This window comes from Desarmillaria tabescens (genome assembly GCF_030435595.1).
Source record: "Desarmillaria tabescens strain CCBAS 213 chromosome Unknown EV420scaffold_37, whole genome shotgun sequence".
NCBI classification, from domain to species: domain Eukaryota; kingdom Fungi; phylum Basidiomycota; class Agaricomycetes; order Agaricales; family Physalacriaceae; genus Desarmillaria; species Desarmillaria tabescens.
In genome coordinates this window covers 282080-294922 of record NW_026848336.1, presented here as the reverse complement: position 1 = coordinate 294922, position 12843 = coordinate 282080, and the positions used below count along the sequence as shown (strand labels likewise).

General features: G+C 49.0%; 5 protein-coding genes across 5 annotated transcripts; 2 read left to right on the top strand and 3 right to left on the bottom strand.

Annotated features, from left to right (window-relative positions):
* Nucleotides 1-4000: 4000 nt before the first annotated feature.
* Nucleotides 4001-5170, bottom strand: EV420DRAFT_1219826 (uncharacterized protein; the record flags this gene model as incomplete). The annotated part of the gene is made up of 2 exons (XM_060466444.1): nucleotides 4001-4750; nucleotides 4838-5170. Coding segments are annotated over 2 exons (1083 nt in total), but the record flags the coding sequence as incomplete, so codon positions are not given.
* Nucleotides 5171-5286: 116 nt separating this feature from the next.
* EV420DRAFT_1564185 (uncharacterized protein) lies at nucleotides 5287-6267 on the bottom strand. Its single transcript, XM_060473967.1, has 3 exons — nucleotides 6171-6267; nucleotides 5821-6120; nucleotides 5287-5749 (listed from the first exon to the last, which is right to left on the bottom strand). The coding sequence occupies exons 2-3, from the start codon at nucleotides 5942-5944 to the stop codon at nucleotides 5418-5420; spliced, it is 456 nt and encodes a 151-aa protein (XP_060327094.1). The 5' UTR covers nucleotides 5945-6120; nucleotides 6171-6267; the 3' UTR covers nucleotides 5287-5417.
* A 1090-nt stretch (nucleotides 6268-7357) lies between these two features.
* On the top strand, nucleotides 7358-8797 carry EV420DRAFT_765573 (uncharacterized protein). The gene is made up of 5 exons (XM_060483396.1): nucleotides 7358-7530; nucleotides 7580-7676; nucleotides 7751-8054; nucleotides 8106-8313; nucleotides 8410-8797. The coding sequence occupies exons 2-5, from the start codon at nucleotides 7618-7620 to the stop codon at nucleotides 8424-8426; spliced, it is 588 nt and encodes a 195-aa protein (XP_060327093.1). The 5' UTR covers nucleotides 7358-7530; nucleotides 7580-7617; the 3' UTR covers nucleotides 8427-8797.
* Nucleotides 8798-9710: 913 nt separating this feature from the next.
* Nucleotides 9711-11686, top strand: EV420DRAFT_765548 (Metalloprotease). Its single transcript, XM_060483395.1, has 9 exons — nucleotides 9711-9740; nucleotides 9803-10401; nucleotides 10452-10533; nucleotides 10583-10829; nucleotides 10891-11046; nucleotides 11102-11174; nucleotides 11229-11333; nucleotides 11383-11484; nucleotides 11539-11686. The coding sequence occupies exons 2-9, from the start codon at nucleotides 10126-10128 to the stop codon at nucleotides 11575-11577; spliced, it is 1080 nt and encodes a 359-aa protein (XP_060327092.1). The 5' UTR covers nucleotides 9711-9740; nucleotides 9803-10125; the 3' UTR covers nucleotides 11578-11686.
* Nucleotides 11687-11913: 227 nt separating this feature from the next.
* Nucleotides 11914-12703, bottom strand: EV420DRAFT_1564158 (ubiquitin-conjugating enzyme/RWD-like protein). Its single transcript, XM_060473966.1, has 3 exons — nucleotides 12647-12703; nucleotides 12473-12599; nucleotides 11914-12419 (listed from the first exon to the last, which is right to left on the bottom strand). Exons 1-3 carry the CDS (start codon nucleotides 12647-12649, stop codon nucleotides 12049-12051), a joined length of 501 nt encoding a protein of 166 aa, XP_060327091.1. The 5' UTR covers nucleotides 12650-12703; the 3' UTR covers nucleotides 11914-12048.
* Between the last annotated feature and the right edge of the window lie 140 nt (nucleotides 12704-12843).

Genomic DNA, 12843 nt, shown 5'->3' with positions numbered 1-12843 from the left:
ATAAATCCACGAGTCGTGTCATCCGAGAAACTCCCAAGAACGTGGAGAAGAATACAAAGAATACAGTAGACTGCCGACAGGTCTTAGAAGAGGCCATTGAACCCATAACTGGTGAGCAGTTCTCTCGACTCTGCGGTCTGTCGAAGATGATTGCTGACTTGGCACTGAAGACGAGACTATGGAGGATCCCGATATGGAATGGAAAGATGCAGGGATTGACGACGAAGTCGTTGCTGTGGTTTTCGATGAAGAGGAACGAAAGAAAGGGGACAAAGAAGGGTTGGAAATCATCGGACGATGACGACAACGAGGACAGGAACGGCGAAGTTAGCGAAGAGGCCCTCGTCATCGATAGTTAATCCTCAAAATCCGTAAAGTTCAAGGCTGCCAAAGATATTGTCTCCCCACCTTCCATTGATGGTTTCTGGGTACAGACACAGATCGCTGAGGTATACTCGGACCCGTCGACAAGGCTTCCTCGGTTCTCGCAATTCTCGGCACCAAGCCCAACCGTCGTGACTGCGTGATGCTAACGAGCACGTCAACGTTGAAGTTGTCATGTCTGAGATGAGTACGAACTGGATTCTTTGCGAACTAGCGGGAGAGCATTCGACGAAGGCACTCTCGACGGTCCCCATCGCATTCGAACTCATGTCAAGCACCCAAGCCGATCCCAATCGGGATCTTGTACTCGTTCCAGACACACTTTTCCCGGATGAGGCTGCCAATCACTTAGAGCTCACCGTGGATCTTTGCGGATTCTTGGATACAAATCGAGGTCTCTGAGACTTGGGTTTGAACGCCGGTGAAAGGGCGCTGTTGGTATAGGCAAAGGATCCACCGGCACCCGTTGTTGGAGAAGATTGTACACGAGACGCAGCAGTCGAGCCTGACGCAACTGAAGACATCGATGAAAAGGATTTAGCGGAGCCGGCTTACGTTGACCGAGACGCTTGACATGGACGGAAGGTGCTGGAGAAGGATTGTGTTTCAAGTCCAGAGCTTGTAGACGAATCAAAGGCACTCTTTCTCTTTCGATGCTTCGTGCCGACCTTGTGCGATCAGTTCATCGAAGTTCCCATGAAGAACACGATGAGCGGTACTAAATGATGACTGGAATCTGCTACGAGAAAGTCCTCGACCAGGGTGGAAAGAATCAACCCCTGATTTTCGTGAAAAAACGGCGGAATTCCTGGGGGACATGGCTGGGATACACCATTGTGCAGGTTGTCCTCTATCTCAGACATATTCTTCTGTTAACTAATCAATTTTCAGTTGCGTGCGGATGCTTCGCTCGCTGGGTTTGTACGTACGGTGTTGGTATCAATTATCAGAATGTCGATTTCGAAGCCAGTGTACGTCAAATACACCCCCCACGAATCCTGTCATCATCTTTGTTCCCTCATGAAAACAATGTTACCTCACTGTCAACGACCTGCTCGTCCACTGCGCTGCGGATGACAAGCCAAACAGGTTCCTTAACGTTGAGGCCTTGAGGTCGCAAGTTCACTTTGACTTTTTGCGGGACCAAGGATTGAAGGAGACGTTGAAGAAAGGCATTGGGTATATCCACAAACTTATGCATGATAGTCGCTCAAGTTAAGAACTACCATGCAATGTGTACTTACTCAAACAAGTATATATTGACAAGTGCCTGCCGCGTGCCGAGGCGAGTACGACCTTGCTGAATCTTGTCCTTGAACCCTATTGCTGTCTCTTTCGAGTCGACCTTTTCATTGGCAATGCTCCCGACTCAAAACATGTAAGGAAACACTGAAAGCGACGATTCCTCGTCGGGTTGATCTATGTAAGTCATACCAATATGTTACGAAGTGTTTGCGTGGCACGTCTGCTTCTTTGAACACCGATATACCAGTCGTATACCTCGCAGATCATTTGTACATTGAAAAATCCACACTGCATAGTGCCAAACCATCTCTAATAAGAGTCCCCGAACTCAGACCCATAATCTATTCCAAAATTCCGACCGGTGTCACGACGCCGTGCGCTCGTTCGCCAGATGTCGATACGTCATGTCCGCGCAAAAGTCGTCGTCCAGGGAGAGGCTGGGGTGCGAGGTGTACAATAACAGCTAGATGCAAAGGATCTCGATCAGTAACGAAGACAGTCGACATCGTGCGACGTGCGTACTATGTCCAGTTTACCCTAGCCCTATACTCCTTGTATCCCCAACAATACCCCGACGCCATGCTCTCGCTTGCCGGACGTCGATACATGGCGTCGAGGTAAAACTAGTCCCTCCTAAGACTACCTGCCGTCCCTACCCTATGCGAAGTTTCGCCGTGGGTGTGTTCACCGGTTTTGAATACATCGTCTAGGCGCAGACGTCTTGCTTGCCGGAAGACGATCCATTGTCTCCAGCCAAAACTCGGACACCTACACACCAGGATGGGGTGGGGTCATATTTCGCGCAGTCTCCAGGCATACTCACTCCCTCCTCGCACCAGACAGGAGGCAACGTCCTCTTCTACTTTCCAACAATGCACGTTACTAGCCATTGAAAGACCAGCGCAGCGGGAACAGGTAGACGTCGTTGAGTGGTAGGGGATGACGCAATATCGGAAGGGAATGTCCGACTGAAGGAGGGTCGTGGGGATGGGTCGTTGGGTCGGGGTTGATGTCGATTTGTCATGGTGTGGTGGATACGTGGCAAGGGGGAGGGGGAGGAGAGAATAGCAGAATCTAGTGAACGGATAAGGATCAATGGCGTAGAGCACTAACAGATGTACTCACCAGTATCATATTGGACTGCGTGCATCATGCGCAAACCTGAATATAATATATCGATGGCGGCTGAAAGCTTCATCGGGACCATGAACAGTAGATGGGCGAGCTCATTCCCATATAGGCTTACGAGATAGGTGGTCCAGGCGATCACACCTAGCTCCGCGGTCCTGGTCATCCTTGGCTATTCCCTCTGCCAGAAAAGCATTCAGTTTCCACTCTGCCTCGCCTTTTCCTGTATTTTCCCCCTGGACGAGCTCCTTTAGTACCTCGACTATCACCTTGTGGTCCTTTTACAAGCTTGTACCGATCCTCGTCTTGCGGGCTGATATACGTGATAATGATCTTGTTGGGTACAATGTTCTCGTGTATTGAGCATGGGATGCCAAAGGGAGACTTTCCCTCTGCAAGTGTCCAGAGACGAAGTTAGAAAGTGTGCTTCTTGTTGGTGGCAAGAAGGACAGATGCAGTGTTAATTGTGCTAGGACAGCACAGCGAGTGGTACTAGTCCTCGTAAGTGGAACAGACTATAAAGTGCGACGCATGAGCATCAGCGAAGGGAAAATACGGAGAAGGTATTAGTCACTCACGATCCAATTCTTAAGCAATTCCCCAGATGTTCAGGTTCAAACGTTCAATATTCAATGTGCGAGGCGACTTTTTGAAGCTAGTGCTGCAGGTGCGATAGAGTCGAGATGGTAAACGGCTGAGTACTGAGTACTGAGTCTTGACATGCTGCACGGCTACGTTGTATTTGTTTGGTTTTGGCAGATGCGAGAGTAGGAAGAGGACTGCTGGATTGAGCACAGCCACCTATTTGTACTTAATTGCTTTTGGCAGACGACGGAAAAGGAAACTTTATGACTGTGGGTTGACCTTGCTTTTCAGCAAGGTAATGCCTTTTAGTAATATGCAGATGCCATAATCTGCGCTGTTCTTCGTCATCAGGAATTTGCAGCACCGACACTTTCTCAAACCTTTCCCCTGGCAGGCTTTGCCCAACAACACAACAGTCATACCCGTCATCACTGAAAATCAGTGTGTAAGTATCTTCAGGTATTGGGTACTTGTGGGTGACTGTGATCTTGAATCCATGTTCTATCTCATCCCTGCCGTTAGCAATCAACTCTCCACATCGATCACCCCCTTCCGCAACAGCCAACCCTCGGACCATCCCCTTTTCAATGCAGCGCACGTCACACGAGCCTTCCATCATGTCAATGTTGATGTAATCACCTGCGGGCAGAGGCTTCGTCATAAGCTGGTCCCACGATGGCCTCCATTTTGTGCCTGCATTTCCGGGTTCAGGATACCAGAAGAACAACAGCCCCCAAGGCCCCATATCCATCGAATTCACAAGTGATGACCATGCCTCCTCAGGAGACTGGCTCATATAGTATGCCGGTATCGTCCTAGATCGCATAAGAAATGCCAGCCCAGCGACTTTGTCCACTGGTTTGGCCGACACCCGATTCTGCATGCTCTCCAGTGCCTCAAACACACCCCATGAAATGTTCTCCATAGACTGCCACAGCTTGTGAAATTTGATCAGTAACTCAGTCTCATACTTCCCGTCCTTATGTTTGGCATGCAGTGGTCCATCCGGCGTGTCCCCAGCAATCATCCTTTCCCGACCAACTTCTTGTAGTGTCCAAGCACGTCTAAACCAGCACCGATTACTCTCCAAGTCGCCGTCCTTCAAACTCAAAGGCCGACCCAGCCCACTCAAGTAACACACTACCCAACTGTCATAATACATTGCTCCAATTGTGGGCACGTCCAGTTTCCACTCTTCTGTGCACATGTTCTCCCTCGGTCCACCCTCCTGTCTTAAACAGAGAACATCCAACCATGTATACCCCCGTCGAAAACCGATATTGAGCATCTCGATGCGGATAAGATTGAGGTTGGCGTCTTTCGGGATGGGGACAGGCCATTCGTATCCGTTGATAGGTGTCTGCGCATCGAACCGATCCTTCTCATCCACCCATGCATGGGATATGGGCTGAAAGTGGTGGTTCCAGTGTCGGTCATCAACAGAGATTCCTGTGCACCACCATAGCACCACTCGATTGCTGTACAAATCCCAGACACGTCGAGGTGGCCACTTTGGATTGACGATCCGGTTACCATCAAGTGCTTTTTCTCGCACCTCCCGATCTCGCACCTCCCAGCTGCGAAATGTGTCTCGTATAGTAGTGCTCCAGTTGTCGGAGTCCCATATCCGGCGGAGGCGGCCATATGCCATGCCAAAGTCGTAGTCGCTTGCGATGCACTCTTCAAGAAGGGAGGAGAGGGATGGTGTGTCCAGGCTGTGTGATGTTCCGAGGGTGGTGTTGAGTTGATCCAAGAGGCCCTGAACGCCGAGGGTAGCACAGGGAGTGTCAGCAAGGCTGGATGATATCACAGGCTCTCTACTGGTGTACGCCCGTTGCTTTGGAACGATGATCGACGATTCCTCTTGGCCCGTCTCAGTGAAGGCAGAGATGGTGACTTCGGGACGAGAAAGATACTGGAAATATGTTATCAATTTCACCTCTGTTTGTTTGCCAACCGACCTACCTCTGTAAGCCATCTATCTTTGTTTGCCAACCGACCTACCTCTCGAAGACATCTATCATTGTCATCGATCATGCAGCCGCAAAGCAATCGGTATAAGACCTTGGACGCTCCTAATGTCGTCGTAATGAGTACTCAGAGCGAGAGGGATTAATGATACGTACTAATTCCCATTTTCTAGGCTCGGAAGGATATGCAATCGAGGGAGTGCGAAACAAAAAGCGATTTCCCTCAAGGTATTGCAAGTCACAGCTCGAATTCTCCGGGCTTATGCGAGGTCTTCGTGTGAATAAGACGGTGGAAGTCTTTGTTCTCTCGAGCTCGTAAAAGCTGTACCATAAGGAGCGGCTTGTTTCGTTTGGATCGAGGACGTTGGCTTGAAGACTGGGAACAAGTTGAACAAGTTGGTTCTGGAAGACCACGATCCCAGTAGATAGGTCGGGAGGTATGCAGCTTTGCGGCGTCTAAGGGAAATCAAGATTAACAGTCGTGGCGCTTGTCATATTTGGTCGTCAGACAGTGCTTTGGGAGCTTTGCTGTTCCTCGTTAACGCAATCCTCAGCATTTGTCTCGAACGTAGTGACAGTCTCTTCAGAGTCAGCTCGGGCCATCCCGCTGTATCCAGCAAAAAATGGGCCATATTTGAAGTCGGTGTTCTATTGAAATAGTAAATAATTTGAGTCCATCTATACAGAACTAGAACCACGCTGTTAGACTAGTAAAGACACAACGCCCCAGGTTCGTTCCGCATGAATGCCTTTACCGATGAGGAACGAGTTGCGTGGTAAAGCATACACGGTGATGGGACGCTACTGAGGTCAAAATCAGATAAAGATAGCGGCGAGGATGACTAAGATTATACCTGATATCCGATAGCTCAGTACTGTCAAAAGATGGACTCGGCGAAGATGGTAGTAAAATCTACGGCAGAATCGTCGCATGTGATCAACAATACATGCGATACCTCTCCAGAGATGGCTTTGCCTAAGAAAAATGATCAATAGGCCGAAAATACCATCTGAGAGAAAAACCCACGGTCATATCCCGTAGTATGGATACAAGCAATTTGTCTCTTTGCAGGGCCAAGCGAGTCTTGTCAATTAGGGTACGTCGTGTATGGTACGATAGCCTGTACAGTCAGCATCAGAAACGAAAACTCGCAACATGTCGGACCCCCGCACGTCGCTAATATCTATTCTCTCCTCCTTCTTGAACATACTAATGACGGAAACGCGAGTCTCAACAAAATCGCGTATAGTATAGGCGCTCGCCCGTGGTATCTTGGGAGAAGGAACGGGTGGACGTTCAGTCTCCTCGTCGGAGCAAATAGATCCAGAAAAAAAAACAGAAGGTTAAGACGGAAGGAGGCCACGATGACTAGATGATTGTGCTAGTGGCTGCTCTAGTGGCTACTTTTTGAATTCGGCTTTTTCACGCGGAATGGAATACAATCAGTATCTTCAAAGATTCTCCCGATACTTGGGGAGCCACCGACGAGCTTCACCTCGGCACCGTTCAGCCGACAATGTATCCTCGGCGCTCGCTAATGGCGTTCGTCATACGAGAAGAGCACCAGGCATGGAGAAAGCACACCGTCTCACACTCAAGACCCTTGGTAGGATGAATTCTGTAGGTAGTCACAGATTATTCGCCTTTCACGAGAAGATTTTGAGCGTCTTCATGTATCCGTGGAAGCACCTGGTCTTCTCCCATCCATACGAAGCACAGAGAGAACATGTAACCCGTCTAGTGCTTTGTAATTGTCTTCCAGGACATAATCGTAATAATCGTATAAATCGCGAGGGAGATGAGAGCGAACGAGCTGCGGGATCAGAAGGATGACGGCATGCAAGAGGGACGCTAAATGGAAGTCGATCAGCAAGCGCCGTTACGCGCTTGCACGTGGTCTGCATCCATTCAGTACCAGCCGGGATTTCAAAATTCAAACCCACACAAGCGCTCTAATGAACAACACGCGGACCATGCATGTAAGTTCTTGGTATCTTACCTCCACAGCAAATTCGTACTTCGATGTGGTGGGACTTACTGCCTCCAGAGTTCGAACCACGCTCTGCTACAAAAGGCGAGATTTACTGGACTTCGCATCAGCCCTTTCTTGCTGAATCCGGATACAATCTTCGAGCAAAGTACGAGCCCGGATCGAAGCCACCACAATGGAAGATGAGGGGAGATATGATATGTAGCGAGGACTACACTCCTTATGCGGTATTTGTTAAATTATAACCTTTGTAGCTGTCTCCTCACTACATGACAGCATGACGCGATCATGGATGCAAAGCGCGCGTCTGATGGATGTCTGCTCACACTCAAAGCCATCTCCAAGTCGAGGCACCCTCACGAAGTCTCGATAGGCAAGTTTTTTATCCTCTACCCAGTGAATTTTCAGTGATTGCACTTTGATGAACATTATGCTGGATCCAAGCAGTTTGTTTCCTGAGGGATTCAGCCCCGTCAGTCCATGGTTAGCACCCGACCACTCTAGTTTAAGAAAGGCAAAACATATTGCTCGGACTCAATGTTGGCCACGGTATTACATTGTCGACTTTGGCATATCACGTCAATACGATCCTTCCAATGAGCCGCCGATGGAACCTCCAATTAGCGGTGGCGACAAACACCCGCCAGAGCATTCGATCATCACCGTCAACACTCCTTGGGTTGATAGCTGTAATCCTTTCCCAACAGACGTGTATTATTTGGGTAGTATGTTGAAAAGGACCTTCTCTGTGGTCAGTCGTCCCACTCAAGAGTCGTTCAGTTCTAAACTGGTCAATACATAGGACACTTTCCCTCCTCTAAAGTTCTTATCTTCTCTTAGTGACGATATGATCCGATGGGACCCTAACCTGCGGCCTACCATAGGAGAAGTCGTCCAGCGCTTCGCCGAGTTGTGCAACAGCTGGACTACGTGGCAGTTACGCCAGCCGGGATGTCCAAAACGTGTTACGCTCGGTCAAAAGCTCAGACGGCTAAAGTATATCATATGTCGTATGCCTCCGTTACCGTCTGCTCCGTTCCCTACTGATACGACCATTGATGACCTATCGCTTCGTCCTTTTTATGCATTGACACCGGACCGACTAGCTGCCATGAATTCTTAGAAACGCTCTGAATACACTTTGAAATTATCTTTTTATTCACTGATGACTGCCGTGTGGTAGCGGTTAGACGTGCACACGACCTTGTCGGACCGAGAACTGAAGGTTTTTCACGGCCCCCATATTGATCGTATGATCGAAGTCCTCATGGTTAACACGCACCAGTTTCAGCAGCAGCAGGGGTGAGGATGCTACAGTTGAATCGCTTTCGGTGGAAGGTCAAGGTTTCGGAAAGAATCGGGGACGTGATAACTACGAAAATCTGACGTGATTATCACGTGTCCGCGTCCTGCTTTACGCCACCAAGTGCACTACAGTAGTCACTACAGAAGGAGCCTTCTATAAATGTCACCTTTTACTCATTACTCTTAGCAACCTCGCGGAATGTATGCAGCGAGATTCTTAGGATGAACAAGTTACAAGTTCCAGGCCTCAGCGTTCAGCACGCGAGTCGCCTTGCACAGTGCTCGTGTCACCAGGCATGCGTCTCCGGTGATTTTTCACCTACTCGTGATGGTTGCAGATGACTTATCGTAAAACAATACAGATATCACAACCAACATTCGCTATTCTTCGTCCGCGTGATCTGATGCTGCTTTATCTTTCCTCATGGACAAGGTCTTGGCACTTTTTGAAGGAGCGTATCAAGCGCTCTGTCTACGAATAACTTGAGGTCCTCTTAGTGCTACGAAAATTGCCACTTTGAGTCGGGTCTCGAAAGTGCTTCGGCTCCCAGGATTTTAAGGCTGGCTTCGCCTCCTGATTCTTCGATCGGCGGTGAACATAATCACTTACCAGCTCCGAGTCCTCAAGGCGTCTCTCACTATGATTTTATGCAAGGCTCTTTCCAACTAAAGTTAGTACTGTAAACATGGGTGTTTTCGGAAGATCTTTCTGATGAACATCTTCACTTGAATTTGCAGTTATGACCTCAATATTTTTTTCTGGTCACGCTGATCAATGCTTCCATCGTTCCATTGAAGGTCATAAGACACCGATATTGAATCGGTATTGCAGACTCGGAAGAGTTGCAACGCGACACGAAAACCGTGACCGGTCACCTTGACCAGTCTCTCAGCAATGCTCTTTATCTCGAGAGTCAGACGAGGAACATCATCAGTCTTGCTTCTTGCCGCTTGACTCGAGACTGCCGTTCTAGCAGCTCCGGGACACATGGTTACTCTTCGCGTTTATGGCCCTCGAGCACCAGGGAATACCTCGGTAAGAAAAATTGAAGAGAGGCGGCGATTTTTAGCCTTGGCACTATGTGGACGACTAGATGCCAAGAGATTTTCGTGATTCACAAAGGACAAGAAGGTAGGGTCGAAATGACCTTCTTTGCGCGAGTGTTGATAATGATAACAGTCTGGCTCTCACAGATACGCTTATTTTCTTCCTCAGTAACTGATCTTGGAAGCTCGAATTTACAGTTGCTGTAACTCTAACTTGGTCGTACATCTAGGAGGAGGCATATCATCGACTCCAGGCAAGAAGGTGGTAATCGCTCGGCTCTTGACCCAATTTCCGATCCACATTCATGAATATGCATGCGCTGCACTTGCGATGACGCTCCTTCCAGCCTTCTCTCCATATGTTACTTAGAACTTCATGATAAGGACTCCTCCCCCCGGCCCATCCACATATGTATTTAAACCCTCCAGAGCATTCGTTCGCCCCAGTCAACTTATCTCCTTGACTTGAGATGTTCGCCTCTTTGTTTACGCTCGGTCTGGCTTTGACGGGAGCAAGCGTGTTCGCTACTCCTCTTAAGAGAGCTGATGGCCTCACCGTCTCCCTCTCTGGCCCCACCACAAATGTCACCTCCCTCGAGGAGCTTAAGTTCACCGCGTCCATCACCAACACCGGTGCTCAAGCCGTCAAGATCTTGAAGTACGGCACGATCTTGGATGATGGCCTTCCGACTCGCTCCTTCACCATCACCAAGGACGGTACTACCGTCCCTTTCACTGGTATTAAGGTATGATAGTTATCTTCACGCGCGGGTGTTGTTTTGACTCTTGCTCTTAGATAACTGTGTCTCTTACCGACCTTGACGACTCTGCGTTTACGACTATCGGCGCTGGGGAGACTGTTACTGTCGATCATGATGGTAGCGTGTTTACCGAAATGTCGGCTCTTTTCTGACTCTGAGCTCACAGTCTCTTCGCTGTACGATTTCGCTTCCGCCGGAGAGGGTACCTACACCTTCGAGCCCGTCACCACCTTCCAAATGGCCGACGTCGCAGCCAAAGTTGCCGCCAGCACCCTGAACAAGGTTACAGTCTCTTCGACCTCTATGGACGTGCATGTCTCTGGGGACCTTGCCGCACGTGACGTCGCAGGCATCGACAAGCGTGCGACTGCAGTGTGTAGCTCCTCCACCAAGAAGACGTTCATCACATCCAGGTTCGTCAGTTTTTCCGTTCCAATCCAGTTTCAAATTTCATATGAATGTCCCCGTCTCAAGCTATACCGAAGCGAAGAGTCTCGCCTCTCTCTCGTCCTCTTACATCTCGAGTAACGGTAAGAACACCCTGTACACCGCATACTGGGGAGCCACTTCGACCTCGACCATCAGCAGTGTCTATAACGCTGTAGCTAGTGAATCAAGCAGCTCCCGAACGTTGGCATCAGTTCTTTATATGTTCTTTCTCTGGAAAGGCTAAAACCGGATTTAGACTGAGCTGTACTGATACCTATGGCGCTTGCACGAGCGGCGTGATCGCCTATACCGTCATCTCCACCACTAACGTACGTGTGCACTCCAGCTTTGTACGACCTTATCATGAAAACCTGTGTATACAGATCTACTACTGCGACCTCTTCTTTAACGAAGTTGCCAGCACTAGCCTCTGTACAGGAACGACTGTTGCTGCACGTAATATCCGCGGAGGAACGACTCTCCACGAGGTAAGGCTTGCAATCCTCATAACGCAGGGTCTGTACTGAAGTGCTATAGTTGACTCATGCTGTCGCCGACACTGACGACGTTACTTACGGCTGCTCTGCTGATCAGGCGTTGTCGGATGCGAACGCCAGGATCAATGCAGACAATTATAACGTATGTACCATTTTATCCTGAACTTTGGTCGTTAATGATGAACACCGTTTTCAGTGTTTCGCCACTCAGGTCTACCAGGACACCCAATGTTGAATGGGCATGTAGCACTGTCATGTACAACTACCTGGAAGAAGAAAATGTTTAGCTATGATCAGATATTACTACACGTTGTTCAGTTTCATTAGTGTGACAAAAACGGCCTACTACAGCTCGGGCCTAGTCGGGCCTTAGCTTCAGGCTTCAATCCTAGAGTACGTCTTAGCATATCATGGCCGACCGTGGGAAACGATGATCATTGTATTAGCTGAGTCACAAGTAACTAGGTAGATTCATTGCCGTTGCTTCGATTCGATTCATCCTTATAGGACAGTGTAGCAAAACCCGTATCTGCCATTCGTCGTGTGAAAAAATTGCCGAGTAGGAGAAAGCCTGTAATATGCGACGGCCTGCAAAAAGGCAGGTGTATGGATTGAGATGACATTAAATAAAGTAGTGTATATCACAGGATGTATGTAACGATAGATAGGAAGAATGAAATGTCGTTGTACGCGCCGCTATCGGAGTCTATGTAGATGCACTCTCCTGGCCCTCCATCTCCGCCTTCTCTTCCGGATCCAACCAGCTCTCCTCCACCGTCGCCTTCACTCGTCTCACATACTCCTTCATATTCTCCCTATAGAGCTGCGCTGCTTCTGCGTTAGCTGGGCTATTAGGGTTCGGGTCATGCAGCAGACTCTGTATCGATGTTAGGATCGCGGCAACATCGTAGGTCGGGGACCATCGGTTCTGGAGGATGTCCAGGCAGAGCTCGCCGTTGGCGTATACGTTTGGGTGGAACATCCGTGAGAGAAATTTGACGGTGGGGGGCTTGTTGGGGTAGGATTCGTCAAAAGTGAGGAGAAGTTTGAAAGTGCCGTCTTCAAAGGGTGTTTCGGCTGGATTGATAGATGAGCCAAGTAACAAAGGTAGAAAGAACAGTCAGACGCACCTGGTCCAAATATAACGGCGTTCCATAGCATGATGTTGTCCGGACATGGGCTTCCGGAAATGCCACCGGGAGGATCCGTCGACAATCGCTTGAAGTCTCTGATGAGCCGTCGTCTGCAGTTCGTAGACTGAGATTTTATTCAGTAGGGTGTCGCCTGAAGGAATGAGAACGTACCATTTCGTTATTAGAAAAAGGCGGGACGATGAAAGATGAAGGTGATAGACAGAGAGATCGCTCGCGTGTGCTGACAAACACCAATTGCCCCACTGCCAGTTATTTGGCGCCACCACCCGATGCAAATATTGAACTTATCTTTCTCGCGACGGTCACTGAAGTCCTCTGCCGAATGACGTATTTGTCCTCACTGCCTC

Coding starts and splice junctions, on each gene's coding strand:
- EV420DRAFT_1564185 (XM_060473967.1), bottom strand. CDS start 5,944: ATGGCCCATTTTTTGCTGGATACAGCGGGATGGCCCGAGCTGACTCTG. Junction 5,750..5,820: donor CAAAGCTCCCAAAGCACTGT/CTGACGACCAAA, acceptor AAAGCTGCATAC/CTCCCGACCTATCTACTGGG.
- EV420DRAFT_765573 (XM_060483396.1), top strand. CDS start 7,618: ATGTCTGCTCACACTCAAAGCCATCTCCAAGTCGAGGCACCCTCACGA. Junction 7,677..7,750: donor CCCTCACGAAGTCTCGATAG/GCAAGTTTTTTA, acceptor GGATCCAAGCAG/TTTGTTTCCTGAGGGATTCA. Junction 8,055..8,105: donor TGAAAAGGACCTTCTCTGTG/GTCAGTCGTCCC, acceptor GTCAATACATAG/GACACTTTCCCTCCTCTAAA.
- EV420DRAFT_765548 (XM_060483395.1), top strand. CDS start 10,126: ATGTTCGCCTCTTTGTTTACGCTCGGTCTGGCTTTGACGGGAGCAAGC. Junction 11,334..11,382: donor GAGGAACGACTCTCCACGAG/GTAAGGCTTGCA, acceptor GAAGTGCTATAG/TTGACTCATGCTGTCGCCGA. Junction 11,485..11,538: donor TCAATGCAGACAATTATAAC/GTATGTACCATT, acceptor CACCGTTTTCAG/TGTTTCGCCACTCAGGTCTA.
- EV420DRAFT_1564158 (XM_060473966.1), bottom strand. Junction 12,420..12,472: donor CGCCGTTATATTTGGACCAG/GTGCGTCTGACT, acceptor CTATCAATCCAG/CCGAAACACCCTTTGAAGAC.